This window comes from Cololabis saira, chromosome 17, assembly GCF_033807715.1.
Source record: "Cololabis saira isolate AMF1-May2022 chromosome 17, fColSai1.1, whole genome shotgun sequence".
In the NCBI taxonomy this organism is placed as follows: domain Eukaryota; kingdom Metazoa; phylum Chordata; class Actinopteri; order Beloniformes; family Belonidae; genus Cololabis; species Cololabis saira.
The window spans coordinates 36,420,127-36,445,087 of record NC_084603.1 but is presented as its reverse complement, the minus strand read 5'-3'; the positions used below and the strand labels follow the sequence as shown (position 1 = coordinate 36,445,087).

General features: G+C 41.7%; 1 protein-coding gene across 1 annotated transcript in view; it reads right to left on the bottom strand.

Annotated features, from left to right (window-relative positions):
* Positions 1 to 24,961, bottom strand: part of LOC133463576 (probable E3 ubiquitin-protein ligase HECTD2) — a 92,666-nt gene that overhangs the window by 56,386 nt on the left and 11,319 nt on the right. Inside the window, exons 9-14 of the mRNA XM_061745170.1 lie at positions 21,038 to 21,186; positions 20,818 to 20,941; positions 18,845 to 18,941; positions 18,642 to 18,749; positions 10,279 to 10,411; positions 3,422 to 3,510 (exon numbers count right to left, since the gene is read on the bottom strand). Coding sequence (XP_061601154.1) covers positions 3,422 to 3,510; positions 10,279 to 10,411; positions 18,642 to 18,749; positions 18,845 to 18,941; positions 20,818 to 20,941; positions 21,038 to 21,186 — 700 coding nt within the window. The remainder of the gene's footprint in view (positions 1 to 3,421; positions 3,511 to 10,278; positions 10,412 to 18,641; positions 18,750 to 18,844; positions 18,942 to 20,817; positions 20,942 to 21,037; positions 21,187 to 24,961) is intronic.

The window sequence follows — 24,961 nt, the reverse complement described above, 5'->3', positions numbered from 1 at the left end:
TTGAGTTTTTGCAGTGTAAGCAATTCCCTGATATTTCTTATCATTTCTATGCTGATGATTAACAGCTTTACTGTTCTTTTATACCCACAGAATTTGACAAGTCTTTTTGATGAAATGCTTAACCAGCAGAAGATGATAACTCTAATTATTCCCCCTGAAAACCACATATCTGAAATGAAGCTATTATATATCTTGGTCCTCTAGGCTGTTTTTTAATCTGCTGTCATCGGGGGATCGTGGTAAATCTCATTACACTTAAAACAAGAGTCATTACCAGAAAAATAACTGGTTATTTGACAATTTTGTGGAAAAAGATTTATCTTCTCATTACAAGTTAAAAAATCTTGTTCCACTGGCAGATTTTTCTACTTATTTCAAGTGAAAATCTACTTGAAACAAGTGAAAAAAAAAAAAAAAAGTTCTGTGACTACTGTCCAATCAACACGCCTCTAAAGACACGAGACAGAGAGGAGGAGAAGAAGTGCTGTGTTTTCCTGGTAAACATCTGTTCTTCGGGACCTCATATATTTATTTTGGCAGGTTTTAGATGCTAAGGCTTCTGTGGGTTTAGGAGAATATCTGGAGTGCACTGAAAGTCTAAGGAGGTGCTTGAACTCCCGTTCAGATGTTGGCTTACATTTTCATTTCATTTTCATTTTTCTTTTTCTCTTGGATATTTGTTCCATGCTGTTTACGTGTGTTTACTCTTGGACATTTTGCTCTCCTCCACTGCGCCACGCTGTTTCAGCGTTTCCTTCAGCCCTCCCTGTGTCAGCGTGTCTGTGCTCCTGCTGGATATGCTTTTCTCTTCCCGCTCCGCGGCTGCAGCGCCGTAGTGATGGAGCGCTGCCATGGCGACCGCGCTGGAACACGGATTGATAAATTAGCTCTTAGAACGAGCACACATGTGGAACATACACAGAACACCCAGAAGCAAACACACACGTCCTACAAAACTCACACACACACACTTCCTGCTCCTCTGTTTCCATCCCTTTAGAGGACGTCACTGCCTCACACCTCACACCTCCACCTCCACCTCCACCTCCACCTCCACCCCAACCCTAACTAACACTCAAAATACAGGATTTAGGCAATAAACGCACCGATTTTACCCTTAAAGGATGCAAAATACACACACTTAGACTGCGCAAACACATTTATCACTGAACACATACGTAATACAGGCCTTTTACACACACACACACACACACACACACACACACACTAACCCGGCCAGGAACAGGCAGCTATTAGGTTATATAACCTTTTGACAGTTCCCAGCTGGCTAGTAACTGGGCCTAAACTGCAAGCTCATGCTCTCTCTCTCTCTCTCTCTCTCTCTCTCTCTCTCTCTCTCTCGCTCTCTCACACACACACTCACACACGTATGATAAATCCTAACACACACTGCAACACATAAACACACACACATAGTTGTGGAAGCACGTTGTAAAGAGGCACACGGTAGAGCTCTGCACCGCTGGAAACTCAGAGAGTGAGAGTCATGCATGAATGTTTCCCGTAAAGAGAGCAACATTTGTGTTTTACTTGTTGTAATCTCTGAAGCAACTGTGAGGAGGCTGAAACCCGTCTCTACTGGTACCTACTCGGCTCTACTCATCTCATCTCAGCTTGGCTAGACTCGACTCGGCCTGGTTTCTTTTCCATAACAATTCAGCACCTGATCTAAAGGAAGAAGACAACAACACTACAGATGTAGAACCTGGAGGAGATGATAGATGTGCTGCTGGGTCTGTGGCTTTTGTTTGATATCAAGTTAAAAAATGAGAGAGAGAGAAACTTCAAGCGGCAATGCTTTTTTTTTGTTTTAGTTTGTCTCGGCGCTGCTGAAAAGTCAGCTGGAGCCGTGAGCAGCTATGAAGAGACAGAGCTCCTGGTAGATCTGGTCGTTCCTTATCTCCGTCTAGATCCCTTTTTAATTCTCTCCTCAGCACCAGGTTTATGAACATCTGCACCTCAGAGTTGGATCATGAAACAGACTTTTCTGCCATTGCTGGTCGGATAAAATGAACAAGAAGCATAATTTACCATGCTTTGGGATTTAAGAAAAGATTTTTAACAATGATTTCTTACCTTTGAGGTCATCGTGAGATAAAAAAAAAGATGTATGAGGTGTCATCGTGCTTCTAGGCAAAAAACAAAACAAAAAACATGGCAGCATCTCCTAAAGGGACAGCAGCTATCAGGAGGACAGACTTCATCAGGAGGACATCAGGACATCAGGACCAATGGCAGGCAGCTACGGCCGGTCCAGTGTTATAAATGGAACCTTCCTTCCTTTTAAACGTTTCCAACATCGTTCCCAGGACGGAGCCATCAGCTTCTGCTTCATACAAACTGCTTTTTTTCACAATGTTTTGGAAGAAATGTGTTTGTGTCAGTTAGCATCGTTTGTTCGAGTCTGATCTTCATAAAAATCTTATTTACATTCAACCTCAAACACGTGGTTAAATTGTGTGGCTCCTACTGTACGTGCAAAGTCATGGAAACCCACTTACTCCAGAGAAAAACCCCTAGAAAACTTTGTGCCTCAAGCCCCACAATACGGTTTGACATACATGCACGTAAATCGGTACACACCTGTATCATGTCGCAACTTAAAGAAAAGTCTCTTGGTGCCATGGCCGAAACGAACAGGAAGTCGGCCATTTTGAATTAATTGTGTAATTTTGGCGCAATTTATGCCATTTCTTCAGCTGTTAATACGGCCCGAACCGTAACGTGCACCCAGGTGTGTTATACATCAAAATGTGCGTCTCCATCCTGCGACGACACATTACTTTTCTCAGTCAAAAGCGTTACCGTGGTGACGCTAGACGCCGAAAAGCGCCCCCCCTTCATCTGATTGGTCCATATTTGATAGTTCCTACTTTCTGCCATAACTTTTGAATGGTTTGACATAGAGAGTCGTGGGTGGTGTCATCGGACTCAGTTTTGAGTCCTTCACCTTAATTGGTGCAAATTAGCCCCGCCCCTTCATCTGATTGGTCGATATCTGATAGTTCCTACTTTCTGCCATAACTTTTGAATGGTTTGACATAGAGAGTCGTGGGTGGTTTCATCCGCTAAATGTCCAGGCCTGAAGAATCTACATGCAAGTCATACAAGCTTCCACTGCAGCCTGAACGTGCACAAGGATGGTGCGAGGGCCCGTTCATCACTGCTTGCAGCTTTAATTCACCTTTATTTTGCATAAATTGACACCTGACTGTGTGCATACAGGGTGCTTTAATGACTTCAGGGTTGTCCTTCCAGTAAACAACTAGACAACTGAAACCAAAGTATGGCAAAGCAGGATGAATAAAAGATGCAAAGCCGCTCAGAAAAGTGTTCACGTGCAGCAGGTAAACAGAACGGGTCCAAACCCTGATTTCTGGGTGTAGAATAAAAAGGATACAGTCCCCACCAACTGGAACTCCGAATAGTTGTCACACTTCCAACTGCTGAACCAGTGACAGCGCGAGTCCTTCATGTAGGTGAACATTCCTACGGAACAAAGAATCGGTCAGGTTTGAGCAAAAAAAGGTAAATCAGTAAAATCTGGATGAAGAAGAGGAGAGAGGAAGAACAGAGGAGTTAGCTGACTGCTTCACTCTATTAAAGGAACACAAACACTGAACTAACAAGAAACTGACGGAAGTGAGAGGTAAAACCTAACTGACGACTGACTCATAAAAAGGTTCAGAGTAACAATTTTTAAAATTCATACAGAAATACACAGTTGAACAAAGAAGTGCTTAAATAATTCTGTATTTATTTGCATTTAATACGGAAGAGTATTAGGGCCATGCAGAAGAAAAATATTTGAGAGGGGAAGATTTTTTTTTTATTGTGCACTTCGAGAAAAGAGACGAAATGTCGAGAAAAAAGTCGAAATGTCGAGATTAATGTTAAAATACAATGTCAAGAATAAAGTCGAAATTACGAGAATGAAGTAGGAATTTCGACTTTTTTCTCAACATTTCGACTTTTTTCTCGAAATTGTACTTCAACATTAATCTCAACATTTTCATTTTTTTCTCAACATTTCCACTTTTTTCTCGAAGTGCATAATGAAAAAATATTATTTTTATTTTTCTCCTGCCTGGCCCTAATACTCTTCCGTAATTTAAAGATGTAAATATTTGAACACATATTTTTAATGAGCCAGTTTGCTGCTCATGTATCACAGCGTCAGACTTCAGGTAGGAGAGCAGCAACAGTTCCAGCTGCTGTGAGGGGTTACTTTTGTCTTCTTGTCCCTGTGACCAATCCTCCTTTAGACTCAAACCCGCCCATCTGATTTCCAGACAGCCACAGAAACCCCAAAATAAATAAAAATAGAAAAAAACCTTGTGTGGCAGGGTGGAGAGGTGGATGGGACACGCGCACCTGTTTCCCATCAACCTGAGTGGCGCGCTCTCCACCCTGCCTGCCTTATAAGGGAGCTGGACAGCAGCGGGGGGGGGGGGCGGAGGAGCTGCTGGCGTGAGGTGCTTCTGCACTGTGTGTGGTGTTTTGTGACAAATAAAGGGTCTGCACGAAACTCCGTGTCTCTCCATCCTTCGGTCGGGCCCCCGTGGCACTCGCCCTGCCACACCTTGTTTATGTCATAATATTCCCAAATTCTGCACATTTCAAATTGCAGATCCCCCGATTAGTTTTTTTATGTCCACCTGGATCACTACGGAAGAGTATTAGGGCCATGCAGCAGAAAAAATATTTGAGAGGGGAAGATTTTTTTTTATTGTGCACTTCGAGTGAAAAGGCGAAATGTCGAAAAAAAGTCGAAATTTCGATATAAAGATAAAATTTCAAGAATAAAGTGGAAATTTCGCCTTTTTTCTCAACATTTCGGCTTTTTTCTCGAAATTGTTGAAATACGATTTCAAAAATAAAGTCGAAACTCTTTTCTCAACATTGTACTTCAACGTTATTCTCACCATTTTGACTTTTTTCTCAACATTTCGACTTTGTTCTCGAAATTGTACTTCAACATTAATCTTGACATTTCAACTTTTTTCTCGACTTTTCGACTTTTTTCTCAAGTGCATAATGAAAAACAATCTTCCTCCTCTAAAATATTGTTTTTATTTTTCTCCTGCCAGGCCCTGATACTCTTCCGTAGGATCAGAGATGTACCATAAACCCGGGACGTGTTTGGTCTTTGCTGAGCTCTGCCCTGAGAAGAAGCAGCGGTCTGTTCTGAGAGGAGACACATCTGGAGTCTGGACACCCGAAACTGACACCGCCCAACACTAAAGAGCTGGTCTACACCTGTCTGTGTGTGTGTGTGTGTGTGTGTGTGTGTGTGTGTGTGTGTGTGTGTGTGTGTGTGTGTGTGTGTGTGTGTGTGTGTGTGTGTGTGTGTGTGGAGCCGGGGTTTTCCCTAACCCTCCTAATGAGGGGAACACACAGCTCTCTTTGAGAGCGCTGCGTCGGGCCCGTGTCCCCTGGCACCAGAAACACAGACGACCGCAGAAAAACGGGCCCATGTCGGAAAGAACAACTCGTTCCAGGAGAGACCGAAAGACGTAAAAGAAAAGAGTCGGAGACATGGATGCACGGACAGATGTTCCAGAAAGATCCCGAGAGCCTGAGAAGGACCTGCTATTCTTGGAGGAAAGACCAAACACGATAAAAACGTCAGTGAGTCCGAGCGTTTAACCGGTTCTGGAAAGGAACTGTGGTTTCATCCAACAAACATCCCTGCTGCCTGAAACACCAAACATACAAAACATGGAATAATCTTCCTCTGAAAAGAGGAATGACTTATGTCAAACACCTGTTGTTGAAAATTAATTACAGCATTTCACCCATATAATTTTTATCAAATAACGAGCTTCGCACGCTTTCTTCGTCACACTGCAAAAACTCAAAATCTTAACAAGAATATTTGTCTTATTTCTAGTTAAAATGTCTCATTTTTAGTCAAAGAAAATCTCATTACACTTAAAACAAGACTCATCACTGGAAAAAACAACAATTTCCACCTGTTTTTTTTTTTTTTTTTTTTTTTTTTAATGAGAAGATAAATCTTGTTCCACTGGCAGATGTTTCTACTTATTTCAAGTGAAAATTTACTTGAAACAGGTGAAAATTGTCAAATAAGTTATTTTTCTGGTGATGTCTCTTATTTTAAGTGTAATGAGATTTTTTGACTAAAAATGAGACATTTTAACTAGAAATAAGACAAATATTCCTGGTAAGATTTTGAGTTTTTGCAGTGCAGCCAGGAAAAACCATCTCGACCATTTCAATCTCAACCACCTTGAAAAGATCGATTTTCTGATTATAAATCGATTCTCATATTAATTCCTAAAAATCGATTCATATGTCTAAAGATCGATTTTTTTTTCTCATCGTTACATTACAACTTTTGGTATTTGTTTTGTTTTTGCCACAAAAAGGAATGTTTTATTGGACACGAGCATAACTTGTGCCATGTTTTTGCCTTTAAATATATTTAAAAGGTATGAAAACGTTTTAAGTTATAATTGCATAAATTGTCTATATTTCACTGCTTTATATTCTGTCTTGGGGTACATTTGCATAAAATGCTGAAAACCAAATTCTCAAAAATTAAAAACCGAAATAAACCGAAAATGGAAAAAATTTTGACGGAATGTGGGAAAAAATAAAGCAGATTTCATACGTCTCTGTTTCTTCCCTGGATCTGTTTGATAATTCTGACCCACACGAAGTTTCTGAAAGCAGTTCTATCAGCATTCTGGGAGCTGATTGGTCCTTACAGCATCATTAGCTGCCAATACTTGCTGTTGAATCTCAATATAATACTAGTATTAATATGTTGCAGAACTACAGTCATATAATTCATGCAACAGCTGAAAAACTGTTTTAATAACACTAATCTAAATCAATATCCGAATCAAATCGGATTGAATCAAAGCATGATAATCGATTCTGAATCTTAAGAACAGGAAACAAATTGATTCTTGACATTTGAATCGATCCCCAGCCCTGTGTTATAGTAGAGTTTTTTAACTTTCTTATACCCATTCTGATACCTGGGCTTTGCACATGGGTCGATACGGCTGCGGCCCTTGACTGTCAGATAAATGTCTGTCACTTCATTAACCGTGCTGTTCCCAATGTTCAGTCAGCTGGTGAAATCAGACATTTCCAGTGACTTCCAGGAGCCAGTCATCCATTGTTCTGTCATCGCTCCGGCTGTCTTGCTGTCTTTTGGGAATTTTTCATGTTGTTTAATTAGCAAATCATGTAAATAACCCCATGCAAAAAATCAAAAGCTGAGAGCTAAATAAAAACCATTTCATAATTATGAGATTCATAATCCGATTAGTCGACTATTTCAATAGTCGATGATGAGTTGATAATCGACAGATAATTGTCAGAATAGTCTGTGGTTGCAGTTCTATAAGAGACAACCAGGATGGGAGTCCAAAGCTACTCTGGCTGCTTTTTGCCGTTAGTCAGGTCAGGAAAGCTGGAAAAAACATCCTGCAAATGAAGTTGAAACTGATTTCAACATGAAAATGCACTTTTCTGTAGTTTTAAGTGGAGCCGTTGGTGCGTGGACGGACATACTGGCAGGTTCAGAGACCCTTATTTTTTTTCCAGAATCTGCAAATATTTCCCATGCTGGCAACAAAAGAAAACGGCGAGGGGTTGTAGTCATAACAAGACTGTCACGGTGAGAAGCGAACCAGACTGAAATGAGAGATAATTGCAAAGTTTCTAAAAACCAACACCGTCCACTTTCCTCAACCATCTGACACTTAATCCTGCTGCAGTTTCACTCTCCTACAAACTCACTACGCACGTCCACCGTGGCCTCAATCTAATAAAAACTGTACTTTCCATCTTTAACCAATAAAAATATAATTTTCTTTCCGCTTGTTTTCAATAAAGAGGAGCTTAACTTTCCAGTGACTTTGTATCAAATGGAAGTTACCTTCTGGACTCGATGCTGACTCGTACCCTCAGCTGTCGCTGAAGCTTTTCCACTTTAGAAGATCATTGTAAACGACGGCTGGGACCATAACCAGCATGAGGGCTGCTGCTACACTGCAAAAACTCAAAATCTTACCAGGAATATTTGTCTTATTTCTAGTTAAAATGTCTAATTTTTAGTCAAAAAATCTCATTACACTTAAAACAGTCATTACTAGAAACAATTTTCACCTGTTTCAAGTAAATTGTCACTTGAAATAAGTAGAAAAATCTGCCAGTGGGACAAGATTTATCTTCTCATTACAAGCAAGACAATCTTGTTCCACTGGCAGATTTTTCTACTTATTTTAAGTGAAAATCTACTTGAAACAGGTGAAAATTGTTGTTTTTTCCAGTGATGAGTTTTAAGTGTAATGAGATTTTTTTGACTAAAATGAGACATTTTAACCAGAAATAAGACAAATATTCTTGGTAAGATTTGGATTTTTGCAGTACAGATCTCTAGCTATTTGACACAATCTGATTTGATTCATTTGTCTCACACTTACCTCACTACAATTAGATGATTTTTATTATGTTTTTGCACAAAAGAACATGGTAGGGTACCAGCTTTTGTGCATGACTATGCCCCAGGTCCTGCAGCCTCTGCCGGGATTCTGACATGAAAGTTTGGATTTAAAGTTAACTCAACTTTCATCTTCATGTCTGTACAGCTGATATTGAATGTTCTCTGAAAGATTCAATAATATAAGAGATAACAGAGACTCCATCTCCCTCCAGCGGGAGCTGCCGGTGCACATTTGGGTCTACTGGGTTCCCTTAAATGCGTACATGTGGGTACATTTGGTGCCTAGCACTGGGTGGGAGAATAAACCGTAAGGTGACTCAGACTGAGAGGAAACAAAAACAAGATGTCGGGAACTTGCAGATTGTAGGCCTTTACTTGGCAGCATGAGGGCTCGGCTGATTTTAATGGAACTGTTTCCCCATTGGGGCTCTTTGCATGGGGTTAAATATCCTCGTTCCTGCAGTGGAAACGGAGGTGGCTGAGGAAACGACTCCCCGAGGACCCTGGATCCCAGAAATGGTTTCTGTGGTGTAAACAGTGGAGTTAATTTAATTTTCACCTGTTTCAAGTAAATTTTCACTTGAAATAAGTAGAAAAATCTGCCAGTGGGACAAGATTTATCTTCTCATTACAAGTAAAAAAAATCTTGTTCCACTGGCAGATTTTTCTACTTATTTTAAGTGAAAATCTACTTGAAACAGGTGAAAAAAATTGTTATTTTTTCCAGTCTTGTTTAAAGTGTAATGAGATTTTTTATGAGACATTCTAACTAGAAATAAAAAAAAAATATTCTTGTTAAGATTTTGAGTTTTTGCAGTGTATGCTTCAGACACACGGACATGGATGTTCTGGCCAGTGTTGTGCTAGTTACTGAAAAATAGTAACTAGTTACCATTACTAGTTACTTCATTAAAAAGAAACTCAGTTAGTAACTCAGTTACTTAGACCAAAAAGTAATGTGTTACTATGAAAAGTAACTTTTTAGTTACTTTAAATAAAAACATTATTTTAAATGCTCCCATTAATCCCCTCTAGCCTTCATTTCAGCAGGTTCTGTATGGATTTGCATTGTGCATCATGTTCTGCATTCTGATTGGCTAAACAGTCTCCCCGCTTCTTCACTTCCTGTGTCAATAACGTTGGTCTCTTAGCAACAAGCTGAGAACGGCCAATGAGCTTCAGCAGCAGCTCAAGAACGGAACCTTTGATGAATTGTTCATAACAGTCTCAGATATAATCCATGGTTTCATGTCGGTTTATAAGAATCTATTTGCCCAGAAGAAAAAAGAGAGACAACGACCCAAAACTATTTTCTTCTCTCTCAAAAACACACCTGCACCGCGGCTTTAGGAAAAAAAGACGCTACAGAGTCAGGATGCAGCGGCTCAGAAGAGCAGTGGAATACGAGGCGGGGCTGATCTCTGCAATTTGAAGCCTTATAATAATTGTAAAAAGAATTTCACTTATAACGGGTTCTTTTTGGAACATAACCACTGTGAAAAAACAGGGATTGCTGTAATGACAATATCTCCACGTTGCGAAACTCTCCTACGTTTCCTCTGGTCTCCGCGTGTGGGGAAAAAAAGCTTCACTGTAGCCAGAAATAACGGAGTAACGCACCGTTTGGTCACGGTAACTGCGTTACTGAATTTAAAAAGTAATGCGTTAGAGTATTAGTTACCGCAAAACTAACGGTGTTACTGTAAAGCGTTACTAAACAACGCGTTGGTCCCAACACTGGTTCTGGCACAGGGAACAGGAAGTGAACTCACCGTAGTCTGTGTGGAAGATCTGTCGCACCAGCAGCAGGAACCACTCCTTGGTCAGGCCGCCCATGTCCAGCCCCGCCTCCCCCACAAACGTCACCCGCAGCTTCTTCTTCAGGTCGCACCGCTTCCTCGTCAACTTCAGGGGGAGCAGAAGACACACGTCAATGGAAACACTTTTCAACGTTTGAGTATCAGCATCAGGGCTCTCATCTAGTCAATGTAATCAGTCCCAGTTTATTGGACATCCCTAGAGGTAATGTGGGTTGTGAACCCGTCTGCAGGTGGGATCTGGGGATGAGGTTGGGCTTTTAAGATCCACAACCTGACATTATTGGCCGTTTGGCTGCACCCGTACCATCCACTCTCCTCAGCATCTTTTAACAGGATTAGTGTGGTTTAATCCCACCAACAGTCCTTTAATAACTCCATCAACAGCACTTTACTGAGCAGGAACATCCCTCACACTCATGTGTGGCATGTGTGAGACACATTCATTCCAATCATTTGAACATTCATCCATCCATATGTCTTTTTCCCATCATCCCAGGTCGGGTCGTGGGCACAGGAGACCAGACCTCCCTCTCCCTGGCCACTTCTTCCAGATCCCATTGCCTTCCAAGGCCAACCCTGAGACATATGATGCTTTTCCTCTAGAACCTACTCATCTCGACTCAACTCGGCCAAGTTTCTCTTCCATAACAATTCAGCACCTGGAGCAGAAGTAGGAGGTTGGAGTGAAGCTGCTGTGACGTATTTGATTGTGTGATCTAAATGAAGAAGACAACAACACTAAAGATGTAGAACCTGGAGGAGATGATAGATGTGCTGCTGGGTCTGTGGCTTGTGTTTGATATCAAGTTAAAAAATGAGAGTGAGAGAAAACTTCAAGTGGCAACGCTTTTCTTTGTTTGTTTGTCTCTGTGCTGCTGAAAAGTCCATTGGTACTGGAGCCGTGAGCAGCTATGAAGAGACAGAGCTCCTGGTAGATCTGGTCGTTCCTTATCTCCGTCTAGATCCTTTTTTAATTCTCTCCTCAGCACCAGGTTTATGAACATCTGCACCTCAGAGTTGGATCATGATCATTTCTGTCTGTGAAGAGGACAATATTTATTAATTGGAAGATTCGCAAGCCAAACTGCTTTCATAAATACAATTGGCTGAAAGACTTTTTGGATTTATTGTCAATGGAAAAGGCAACCTCAATCCTTAAAGACAATGAAAATGGCCAATTTGCCCCATGGACTGTCATCAGAGAACACCTGAGAATAATAGAACAATAACATGACCTGTTGTGTTGGTCACAGGCTTCTTATTTTATTTTACTTATTTGTCTTTTAGAGCTGACCTGACGCTAGAGGCTCCATCATCTATAAGGTTTATCTGTACCAACCCTTCCCCCCACCCCCTTGTCTTTTTTTTTGTCATTGTAATGTTTTTCTTTTTTTTTATGTGAAATGTGGTGTTGTTAACCCTTTTTTTGTCTTCATTTTGAAAAATAAAAATTATAAATAATAAAAAATAAAAGAAATTGGATCATGAAACTGACTTTTGTGCTGCCATTGCCTGTTGAATAAAATGAACAAGAATCCATCAGAGTCTCTTTCTCTGATTTCCTCCTCCTGACTCAGACGTCTGACTCCAACCCCCCGACCAATCGGTGTCCTGTAGTGTGATGATGTCAGATACAGCCGACTCAGCAGCTTAGAACCTCGGCAGAATAGTTACAGAAAAGTATCTACTCGGCACATTAGACCCCTGGTGGAAAAGCACAAAAGTGAGGTGAGTCGAGTCGGACTGAGTAGGTACTGGTGGAAAAGCTCCAATAGTCCCGCCAGCATGTCCAGGGTCGTCCTCAGGGTCTCCTCCCAGTGGTACGTGCACCAGGAAACCTGGCCAGGGAGGCGTTCAGGAGGTATCTGGACCAGATGCCCGGGCCACCTCATCTGGCTCCTCTGGATGTAGAAGAGCTCAGCTCCTTTTGGTCGCTTGTATTGGGGATCTCGTCCTTCAGACCAAGACAAACCGATGTACCGGTCTGCCCGTTGACCTCCCGCTCCATCCCTCGTCCATTCATGAACAAGATCCTCTCCCTGGGATCTGATCCCTGACCCGGTAGGGCCCCCCGCCCTTTCCCTGCATTCAAACTGCTCACGTGAGCAGATAACTGTTCTGATAAAACACAAGTATGTTAGCTCCTGGTATGCCTGCTCTTCAAAAGTGGTTGATTTCCTTTATTGCATTGTATCTGGGTAAAATCCCAGATGGACTTATGTCCCAGGACAACTACCTCTATAAAGTGCTCCTGGCTGCGAGCAAGAAGGCCATTACGAGGAAACGGCTGCACACAAATCTGCCATCAACGGACGACTGGACCACAATAGTTGAGGATTTACATCGTATGGAAAAACTGACCTTCTCCTTAAGATTAAAGGCTGAGTAGTATATAAAATACTGGGGAAGGTGGACTTTATATTCTGTGGAATGTAACGCATTGACTGTGCACTGCAAAAACTCCTTAGTCTAACAAATCTCATTACACTTAAAACAAGTGTCATTACCAGAAAAATAAGTTAGAAAACTATAACTTGAAATAAGTAGAAAAAATCTGCCAGTGGAACAAGATTTTTTTGCTTGTAATGAGAAGATAAATCTTGTCCCACTGGCAGATTTTTCTACTTATTTCAAGTGAAAATCTACTTGAAACAGGTGAAAATTGTCAAATAACAAGTTATTTTTCTGGTAATGACTCTTGTTTTAAGTGTAATGAGATTTTCTGACAAAAAAATTGACATTTTAACTAGAAATAAGACAAATATTCTTGGTAAGATTTTGAGTTTTTGCAGTGTGTGACTGTAAAATCCTGTTTTTTGTTGTTGTTTTTTTTTGGGGGAGGGGGGTTATTTTTTTATTAATGTATGCCCTAAGTCAACTTGTTTCTTCTATTATTTTATTATTATTTTTATTTATTTAATTATTTTTTTTTACTTCCTTTATTGTTGGAAATCACCAATAAAGAGAAAGTTGCAAAAAAAAAAAAAGTGATTGGTCGTTCAGGAGGTTCTTCACATGTCAGGCAAACAGCCTAATGACTAAACAAAAACTAAACTAAACTACCTAACTAAAACTAAACTAAACTAAACTAAACAGCGTAAAGACCGGCTACGCTGCAGCCAGAGTCAGATTTAAAACCTCTGCAGAAGCACAGAATGGATCCTTTAATGAGCACCATCACATCCTCTACCGATACCGAACATTTGCAGACGAATACCTTCTCTGGACCAGATTGGACTACTTTAAGAATTATAAACATTTTGGTTGAGCCTCAAAGCGTAAACATTTGACACATGTATTCCACTTAAGACCTAAATGGTGGGGTTTGCAGCAGATTTATGACTGTGCTCCAGCGCAGTCATGGAGGTTGACTCATGAATGGACAACATTAAGGCATTCTTCCTAACCCTCATGAGAGGCTCTGTGTATTCACAGACCGCTCCCACCCAGTGTTCCCACACCACAAATTAGCCCGATTTTTCCCACACTAAAAAATTCATTGGAAGTGCATTTTTTTTGTTCATCATCACACGCCCGAGGAGTTGAGATTCCCGTTTACACCCAGGACAACTGTCTGCATCTGTGAGGGGAAGCTCTCCCTTCATCTCTGAGGCAGCACCGAGGGGCAGATATACAGGATCTCCAAGGAAACGCTCAGACTGAATGGTACGGAAGAGTATCAGGGCCAGGCAGGAGGAAAATAAAATAATATTTTAGAGGAAGAAGATTTTTTTTTCATTATGCACTTTGAGAAAAAAGTGGAAATGTCGAGAAAAAATTCGAAATGTCAAGAAAAAAGTCGAAATGTCAAAATTAATGTTGAAGTACAATTTCGAGAAAAAAGTCGAAATGTCGAGAAAAAAGTCGAAATGTCAAGAAAAAAGTTGAATTGTTGAGAAAAAGTCGAAATGTCGAGATTAATGTTGAAGTACAATTTCGAGAAAAATTAAAATAATATTTTAGAGGAGGAATATTTTTTTTTCATTATGCACTTCAAGAAAAAAGTCGAAATGTTGAGAAAAAATTTGAAATGTCAGGAAAAAAGTCAAATTGTTGAGAAAAAAATCGAAATGTCGAGATTAATGTTGAAGTACAATTTCGAGAAAAAAGCCGAAATGTCGAGAAAAAAGTCGAAATGTCAAGAAAAAAGTCGAATTGTTGAGAAAAAAATCGAAATGTCGAGATTAATGTTGAAGTACAATTTCGAGAAAAAAGCCAAAATGTTCAGAAAAAAGTCTAAAATTCATGGATAAAGTTGAAATGTTGAGAAAAAAGGCAGGATTTCTACTTTATTGACGAAATTTCGACTTTATTCTTGAAATTGTATTTCAACATTAATCTCGACATTTCGACTTTTTTTTTCGACATTTCGACTTTTTTCTCGAAGTGCACAATAAAAAAAAAAATCTTCCCCTCTCAAATATTTTTTCTCCTGCATGGCCCTGATACTTTGGATAAACTGGACCCCGAAGCGACCAGCCCATTCACGCAGGTCTGCAAGGGTCTCAGCAATCGCACTCTTTAACCGTTATCTTGTCGTTCAATCTTAAAGGAGAGTCATCCCTCCATTTTTCCGAAGTCTTAGCAAAATGTCTGAGACAGCTTTTGATCAAAATACCACAAAAATACTTTCTAGCAGCTTATTTTCTCTATTTGTAACAATGTTTTATGGGGGCGGAGTCCACCCCTCCTTCAAAACTGCCATTAACTTCCATGAATTATATGAAGCATAGATAAGATAAACACGGGGAGGCTGGATATCAGCTGGCCAGCTTTTTTAATTCTCTTCCTCTTTGACAGCACTGTCTTTTGAGAATCCAAAATGTGAAATGTCCTTTGACTGCAGATAGTGCAGAAACATTTTCTTTCCAAACAATGGAAGTGATTAACCAGAGAGGGATCATGAATCTGAGAGAAGGAGGTGGTGCAGGAACTTTAGATTGGTGTATGTCCAATCAAGCTGACAGAGATGAAGAAGAAAAGCCAAACACATTCGGGTCATTGATGATGTGTGGTTGACATCAAATGAAGCACCAGGAGGAGATTTACATCATTAACTCCCTGTAATGCTGGTGACGGCTCCACAGAGCAGAAAACACTCAAACCTGCTCTCAGGACGGACGTCAAGCCCCATGCCAGGCTTAAACTTCTGTTTGTCTTAATGTTCATTATCTGTTTTAATTCGTATGAACTAGGGCAATGTGCAATGCAACATGCACTTTGTACACTGCAAAAACTCAAAATATTACCAGGAATATTTGTCTTATTTCTAGTTAAAAAGTCAAAAAATCTCATTACACTTAAAACAAGTCATCACCAGAAAAATAACTTGTTATTTTATAATTTTCACCTGTTTCAAGTAAATTTTCACTTGAAATAAGTAGAAAAATCTGCCAGTGGGACAAGATTTATCTTCTCATTACAAGCAAAAAAATCTTGTTGCACTGGCAGATTTTTCTACTTATTTTAAGTCAAAATATACTTGAAACAGGTGAAAATTGCAGTTTTTTCCAGTGATGAGAAATGAGAAATTTTGACTAGAAATAAGACAAATATTCTTGTTAAGATTGAGTTTTTGCAGTGTATGTCACACAACCTGGATACTCTCAGTACTATAATATTACCATCGCTGGTATTTCATTATTGTAATATGCATTTTTTGCTCAAGTCACTTTAAATTCAAGTCATTTTACATACAATCCATATTGCTTTTATATGCTGCTAAATCTATTTTGCTACTATGTATGTTTTATGTTTGTTCCCTTGTTTGATTGTATTGTTTGACTGAATTGTTTTTATGTTTTCTGTGGGGACTGCGGGTGGAAACTAGCATTTATGCTAAAATCCGGAGTATTTACACTGCTTAAAGTAGTGTTCATTAATAAGTATTGTCCCGTCTAAATAAACTTTGATTTGATTTGATTTGATGACGTGACCAGCAAATGGTCCAGATTTCAGTCCAATTAAACATCTACGATCAAACTTGTCAAAAAGAGGACTCCCCCACGAGAAACAGCTGAACCTGACTGATGAAGAATCCTGTGTTTCAAGTCCGTCCCTGACAGACTCCAAGCTCTTCAAAAAACACAGACGGGACACATCAAAGTGTCTCATCGGGTTGGTGATTGCCGTTAATTATTACAATTTATATAATTATTTTGAGGTTAATGCAACACATCCAGGATATTCAACTGTCACATTATTGAGATTTGTGGCAGATCTGTGATTCTTTACGGAAGAGTATTAGGGCCATGCAGGAGAAAAAACTATTTGAGAGGGGAAGATTTTTTTTATGGTGCACTTCGAGAAAAAAGTCGAAATTTCGAGATTAATGTTGAAATACAATTTCAAGAATATAGTTGAAATTTTGCCTTCTTTCTCAACATTTCAACTTTATTCACGAAATTTTGACTTTTTTCTTGAAATTTTACTTCAACATTAATCTCAACATTTCAACTTTTTTCTCAACATTTCGACTTTTTCTCTCGAAGTGCATAATGAAAAAACAAATCTTCCTCCTCTAAAATATTATTTTTATTTTTCTCCTGCCTGGCCCTTATACTCTTCCGTATAAACCTAATGAATGTACTCAAACACCTCCAATGGTATAAAAAGCCTCCAGACTGTTCAGAGCCTACGGTGACGTCAGCGGGCGAGTTTGTCCAGCTCTTTGTGAAGTCTCCGGGGACTCCGGGGGACTGATACCATCAGCTCCGTCCAGGTATTTTCCAGGAGCGCCATGCCACCGTGGCAGGCTGGATAAAAACAGCACAGTCGCCTCGCTTTCTGCCTCCAAGTGTTTCCGCGGAGCTCGGGTCTCTGGCATGTCGACCTCTTGCAGCGCTGTTGAAGCTGAAGTGCGTGGGACATTCGCGGCCAGTGAGCCAGAGCGGTGGGTGACCCCGGCCAGCCAGACGGGATTTTAAAGCATAGACAACATTTTAACTGCACGATTCTAATGTGCTCATGAATGTATTTTGCTGTTTGTGTCAGGGTTTGACACTTCCCCCCAGTGTTTGTAACTTTCAGTTCTGTCTTGCCCCGCCTGTGTCCCATCTGCCCTGATTGTGTCTGCACCTGTGTCTCGTCATGTCTCGTTATCCCTTCAGTATATCTTGTCTTGTCATTCCTTGGTTCCCTGTTGGTCCGTACTGTTCTCTCCTCCATGTCTCCTCGTGGTTTTTGTCCTGATCCTGGTTTTTTGTATTTATCCTGCTCTGCAGCGCTTTGCTTTGCCTTTTTGGATTAAAACCCTTTTTGTTTTTGAGAACTCCTGCCTCCAGCCTCCCTCTGTCTCCTGCACTTGGGTCCTTAAAAAAACAAACCATGACAGAACGGACCGACCATATGGACCCAGCGGGAGACTACCTCACCCTTATGGAGTTTTTGCGCCAGGAGGAGTATTGGGACCCCTTTTGGGGAACACGCCTGGCTCTGGGTGGGCCCAGGAGCCTGCAGGCCCAGGGGAAGCGTCAGCGCCAGCCCCAGCCCCAGCCCCAGCCTGTTCCGGTGGGGGCCCTGGACGCACCTCTTCCTGTTCCCGAGGTGGTCCTGGACGCATCCCAGCCTGTTTCCCCCTTCTGGGGAACACGCCTGGCTCGAGGCGGGCCCAGGGGGTCTCAGCCCCAGGGGAAGCGACGGCGTCAGCGCCAGCCCCAGCTTGTTCCTGCTCCAGCGGTGGTCCTGGACGCATCGCCCCCTGTTCCGGCTCCAGCAGTGGTCCTGGACGCATCGCCCCCTGTTCCGGCGCTGGTCCTCGACGCATCGCCCCCTGTTCTGGCTCCAGCGGTGGTCCTGGACGCATCAGCTCCTGCTGGAGTTCCTCCTCCGGTGATGGTTCCGGACCCCCCGCAGCCCTCTGTTCCTGAGGCGGTCCCGCAGCCCTCTGTTCCTGAGGCGGTCCCGCAGCCCTCTGTTCCTGAGGCGGTTCCGCAGCCCTCTGTTCCTGAGGCGGTCCCAGAGCCCCGTCAGGTTCCAGAGCCCCGTCAGGTTCCCGAGTCCCGTCAGGTTCCCGAGTCCCGTCAGGTTCCCGAGTCCCATCCAGTCTCAGAGCCCCGCCAGGAATCCCTGTCACGCCCCCCGCCAAGACCCAGGCCTAGGCCTCGGGGACGCCCCCCCCGAGCTCTCTCGCTGGTCTGCTCGGTCCCGAGGGCGGCCCCCGGAGCTTTGGCCGTGTGTGGAGCTGAAAGGAGCTAGCTTGAATATGAAGTGAAATGAAAAGGCAGATCAGCGCCGGGCTGCAGACCTTGTTGTGCCTCTGACTCTGGGCCTGAAACCTTGAACACAGAACATCTGTTGTGTGTTTGAGTGCTGACCTCATCCAGTGAGTCGCTGAGGAGCTGCGCTCGTCGAACTTTAATGTTGAGGAACAGGAGGTTCATGTCTACTCTCTGCCTGCGAGAAACTTTGCTGACCAGGCTTTGCTGTGAAACACAAACACACATCTGTTAGTGGGCTCGTCCGGGTTTCGTTGTCAGGAGTAGAAGCTGAAGTACCGTAGGCATTATCCGGGTCTCACCCTGGCCTGGCTGATCATCTGCTGCTCCGAGTCCTTCTGGATGATGGCTTTCTTCACCCCCGTCGACAGGATGAAGGGAAACTGGCAGAAGGAAAACCTGGGAGAAGAGAAAGAAAGACCAGAGTTAGCAATCCTGAAGAGGGATTCCTCCTCTGATTTTACACCATTGTAGATAAAAGCTTGCGTGTTTTCAGCGCCAAGAGGGAGCGTTTCTCAGGTATTTCTACCCAAATGGACAGATTCTGAGAGCCACACTGGATCACTGGTCATAGGAACCACCAAGTCCTGATCCATTTCTTCCATCGGACGTTAATGAGCAGTGATGCAGCGTGGAACGGACGTCACGGACTCTGTTTCCACGGTTCTGGGTGAACTACTGCAGCTGTGGGGACTTTAAACCTCTGTGCTCAGGGGTGGATGTGACTCCCAGGTCAGGGGTGGCGCTCGGTCAGGCGCATGTTCTGTCAGGTGGACTCTAGCTGGCTACTGACATCCCAACGGCAGTGTTGTGGATGAACGAGTTCAAATGAACGCGTTCATTGAACACGTTAATTTCTGTGAGAACGTTGAACTGAACGCAACATATTTACAAATAAAGAACTTGAACGTGAACTTGTTCATTCTGCAGATCATGAACTGGAACTTGAACTGTTCAGATTATGTGAGTTTCAGCTTCACTGTTTAGGTCCAATTATTATGGAATAATCCTCGTTCTCATTTCACCAGCGGGCGGCACATTTAAAATACTCGACGAGACGACGACTTCACACTACATTTCCCACAATGCAGTTCAGACACTAGCATAACAACGGGCACCAGCTCCATGGCAACGGCGGCCCGAGCCCGGTGCATCTTTACATGACCAGTGAAGAGAGAGACGTTGCAGACGCAGCATCAGATGATGATCCTTATCATTATCATCATCATCATCATCTCTGAATGTAAAACACCGGATCCTGCAGTGTGGGAGTGAGGGGGGCAGGGTAACAGCCCCTTTTGGGCGGGGGAGAAGGTTCATCCCGAAGACTCCTCTCCCTGGCCCTGCCCCTTCTCAACCTTTCCCCGACCCTGCACCCCAACCTGGGACTTGCTGATTGGGCCGGAGCTTCGGGAGCTGCGTGCTGGCCTGCGGTCCCAACCCCTGGTCATCCCGTTGCTGCTTCCACCTGCCTACTGTGCTGTTGCCGTCCCTGACCCCCAGTCTGGCCTTCGGCAGGAGGGTCCCCCCTTATGATCCAGGTCCTGCTCAAGGTTTCTTCCTCCTAAAGGGGAGTTTTTCCTTGCCACTGTTTGGCTTAAGGCTTTTCTCCCACTAGGGGAGTTTTTACCTGCCATTGTTTATTTAATAACTGCTCGGGGGTCATGTTCTGGGTATGGGTCTCTGGAAAGCGTCTAGAGACAACTTTTGTTGTATTAGACGCTATATAAATAAAATTGAATTGAATTGAATTGAATTATCTGCGTGAATTTTACACTTTGTCTCCCAAAGAGTCTGACGGTAAAAATCTAACCTTTCTGTGTAAATTATGTCCACCTGCACTGTGAAAACAAGTCAGAGCGTCTGCCTTGTCAACTTCACATTGTAAACGTCATGTGGAGTTAAAGCATCCGTCCAGTGTGAGAAAATATCTGCAAGTCCTTGACAATCAAACAAAGTGATCAGGAAAGACCAAGAAGACCCAACAGCCCAAACAACCCCAGTCACTGCTGCACCTTCAGGGGGTTGATTTAGCTGCAACAGGTAGACAAACTGATAATGGACTACATTGTTGGAGATTTACAGTCTCTGAATAAAGTTGAAAAGCCACCAGGACAATATATTATTGTAAAAAGTGAACAGTTTTAGGATAGGGTGGTGTTTCATTCGTACTTCTCACCTAAAAATATTGAAATGAACTGAATTTGAACTAGTTCAACATGAAAATGGTGAACCATGAACGTGAACTGATCATTTTTAAACTATGCTAGCTGACCTGTTTGAGTTGCCGTAGCTCTGCCAGGTCCTGTACTCCTCCATGAAGTCTATGTGCTCCAGAGTGATGTTGTAGAAGTCGGTGAAAGGCATGATGGGAGGCGACGACACGCTGTTGGCTGCATCTGACGAGGAGACGGAGGAGAAAAGTCAAACAGGAGTAAAGAAGCGGCGGCGTACGCCAACATCAACCCATGCTGGTGTTTGTGCAGGAGACTCACTGAACAGGCTGAGCACCTTGGTGGCGGAGGGAACCCACCACGAGCACTTGGCTAAGGGAGGAAGCTCTTCCGGCTCGGCGGGGAAGAGGCGGGTGGAGATGAACTGAAGGAGGCGCTCCACCAGCTGCCGGAAGCGCCTGGCCGACAGCCTGACGGACGCACAAGAGCAAAAAAACTGCCGTCATGCAAAAATATCCACGGGCACAAAAATAGATCCGGAATAAGGAGAAAATAAAAGAAATGGCACAGCTTTGGCTGGAAAAACGGGTCTGAGCGGAACCAAACAGAACCTCTAATTTGAAGCAGCTTGCTAGTAAATCATCACCACAAAGAGCATGTTTTCTAAAGCTCCTTACTCATGCTGAGAGACATGGACAAGCTGGCTTACAATTATACATAGAGGCTGCAAGAGCTTGGACGAAAGCAGCTGCACCAGTCCGAAATTAAAGAAATAGTGGCATAAATAACACGGGGATGTTCTAAAAGTAGCTAACGTCTCCTTCTGGGGTTTCGGCTGTTTTTTCACTTATATTTGGATCTTTTAGCTCGGATGCACAACCAGGTTATAGACGCATGAGAGACGCATATAGACGGGCCCGTCTCTTCTCCTGACCACCTCAAAACACAAGAACAAGCAGCTCATTTGCTTAAAAGGACACATGATATTTAAGTTCCTGAGGTCCAGTGTGTTTTTTCTCTCCAAACTATACAGGACTGTCTCAGAAAATTAGAATATTGTGATAAAGTCTTTTATTTTCTGTAATGCAAAAATGTCATACATTCTGGATTCATTACAAATCACCTGAAATATTATATATATTATGAAATATTCTGGGAATCTTAATCTTAAACTGTAAGCCATAATTAGCAATATTAAAATAATAAAAGGGTTTACAATATTTCAGTTGATTTGTAATGAATCCAGAATATATGACATTTTTGTTTTTTTAATTGCATTACAGAAAATAAAGAACTTTATCTTCTACCTATTAAATTTTCTGAGACAGTCCTGTAGAATAAGACGTATTCCGAGTGAAACATTTCATGACAGTTGGAGGAACGACCAGGACAGGTCACCAGTCTATCATGGGATGGAATGATTTGCATATCCCCTTCTGTAGAACCACAGTTGCTAAATGTTCATTTATGTATCAAGGTGTTGTGCTGTGGAACAGTTTAAAACATTTAAGTGAAACATGCTCAACATTATCTGCATTCAAAAGAAAGCTGAAAAAAAGTTTATAGATTTTTAATATATCTGTGTTTTTCATTCACCATTATTCAAATATATTTTTAAGCTATTTAATTGTATTCTGAAGTATCGTATAACTGAGTTATCAGTAATACTGTATAGGCCTAAGTATTGTGCTTATATGGTTTTGTGAATTATTGTTTTTTATTTTTTTTTGTTTTTAGGAGGGGAGAGTCCCTTATAAACCCTTCGGGTTTTTATGACCTCTCCTGCTCATCTTTTCTTAACTTTTTTCCTCTGTGTAATGTTCGTTTTTACGAGTGCAAACAATAAAAAATAAAAAAATGGGATGGAAATCTAGTCTCATGCTCCCTGAACTGCTGAATCCTGGGATTGCTATCTAATGCCATGAGGGAAGGAGAGACTCTGATGAAACTGATGAAACAAGCTGCTCATCCAGGGAGCCAAACGATGTTGTTGAACCTCAACCTTGCCAGATGAAACATCCCCATACCATAATATTCCCACCACAGCTGTGAACGGACGGTTTTTCCGCCATCGTCGCTAATGAATAAAATACCTGAAGCTTCTAGAGATCTCTTTTCAAAATAACTTTCTGTTTTTCACATGCATGAGCTGCATCTGAAGGACCGATCGGTTTTATGAAGGTAATCAAGGACAGTAGAGTGAGCGGGGAGTAGCGGAAAAAAAGAGGCCAAACAAGTTAAAAAGTCATGATCATAGTGGTGATTAGGCCTGTGTTGAAAAAATTAATTTTCCAATTCCAAGTCGATTCCCACATTAATTCCCGAAAATCGATTTGTATGTCCAAAGATCTTTTTTTTTTTTTTTTTATCATTACATTACAACTTTTGGTATTTTTTGTTTATGTCCAAAAAGGAATGTTTTGTTGGACACAAGAATAACTGGTGCCATGTTTTTGCCTTTAAATATATTTAACGGTATGAAAACATTAAAGTTTTCAGTTATAATTGCATAAATTGTCTATATTTCATTACTTTATATACCGTCTTGGGGTTACATTTGCATAAAATGCTAAAAACCAAATTCTCAAAAATTAAAACGGAATGTGGGAAAAATAAAAACGATTTGATCCTTCTCTGTTTGCTGCCCTGGATTTGTTTGGTAATTCTGCCCCGCTATGTTTCTGAAAGCAGTTCTATCAGCATTCTGGGAGCTGATTGGTCCTTACAGCATCATTAGCTGCCAATACTTGCTGTTGAATCTGAATATAATACTAGTATTAATATGTTGCATAACTACAGTCATATAAATTTTGCAACAGCTCAAAAAACAGTTTTAATAACACTAACCCAAATCAATATCCGAATTGAATCGGATCGAATCAAATCTTGATAATCGATTCTAAATCTTAAGAATCGGAATCAAATCGATTCATGAATCGATCCCCAGCCCTAGTGGTGAATAAACAATATGGACAGGGATCAAAATCTCATAATAAGGGACCTTTAAACAATTCCTGATGCAGAGCCATAATCTGCAGCATCTTCTCCACAAACAGGACGAGCCGCTGCTCCAGCAGCAGCCAGGGTTAAAGGACTGGAAGCTGTAACATATTAGCTGCTCTTTTGCAGTGGGAGGCTCTAACCTATTAGTTAAATCCAGGTGGTAACTTTTCCTCCCGTTCTTTTTCTGTTTTCCATTTGGCCAGGCTTTTTTATGTTACCTTCATAAACTGCCCGCTGCTAACAAGATGCTTCCTCAACATCATAAAGGATGCGGATGTCTGTATTTATGCACGAGATGTTCCCACAGCTGCATTACTAGAGAGTGAGTACTCTGCAGTACAGACCGCTCTGTTCTTCCAACAATCCAGGGAAAAACCCATGGGATGTCTGAGCTCAGTCGCGTCACACTTCGCAACTTATAAACTGCGATGAACATAACCTGAAATAGGTTGAAATCACTAAGACATATGAAAGCAAAGCCCAACGCAGCTCTGTGGCTGTGCTATTTATAATACCTGCATTCTAGTTTAGGGTGATTTATCGAATCTGGACACACCGATTTAAGTTTGCATGAAAAAAACAACAACAAAAAGAAGGCAAGAAGGTCCAGATATGGAAATTTGTTTGAAATTTATGTTCCCGTCTCACACTCCCTTACTAACCCTTCTTCAAAGATGAGATGAATCCATCCACACCTCCAAAAGTGATGTAAAAGTGCTCTAAATTACAAGTTTCCACATAAGGCTTTACAACCCGTTAAATGTAGAACACCCCGTCTCCTTAGAAACCGTCTGGACTCGGAGAAAAACAATAAAATAACAGCTCTAATGCAAAAAGAAAGTCTCAAAAGAGACCTTATCTACTGTCATAGCTTTAAATAAAAGCCTAGCTTCATACAGAAGTCCTCCTCGGTTCCAGCTGACTGATGAGGAGTTTCGTAGCCTGGACATAAATCCTCATTCTTTTACTCCTCAATAAAAACTCCAGAATCTCACCTCTCACGTGCAAACCTGTTGCTTCTTTGTCTAGCTGTGTTTTTCTTCTTCTCTGCTCTTCTCTGTGTTTTTACTGAGCTTTTTCTGTTGAAACTGGGTTTTTTATGTAGTCTGTAATAAATAAGTAATAGAGTTCATTTCCACCCTTTAAGAGGGGGAAAATATATACATCCCAATGAGAAGGTTAAGTGTCCTATCTATGATTAAAAAGACCAGACAGAATAGTGGTAAGTATTAAAATCTCATG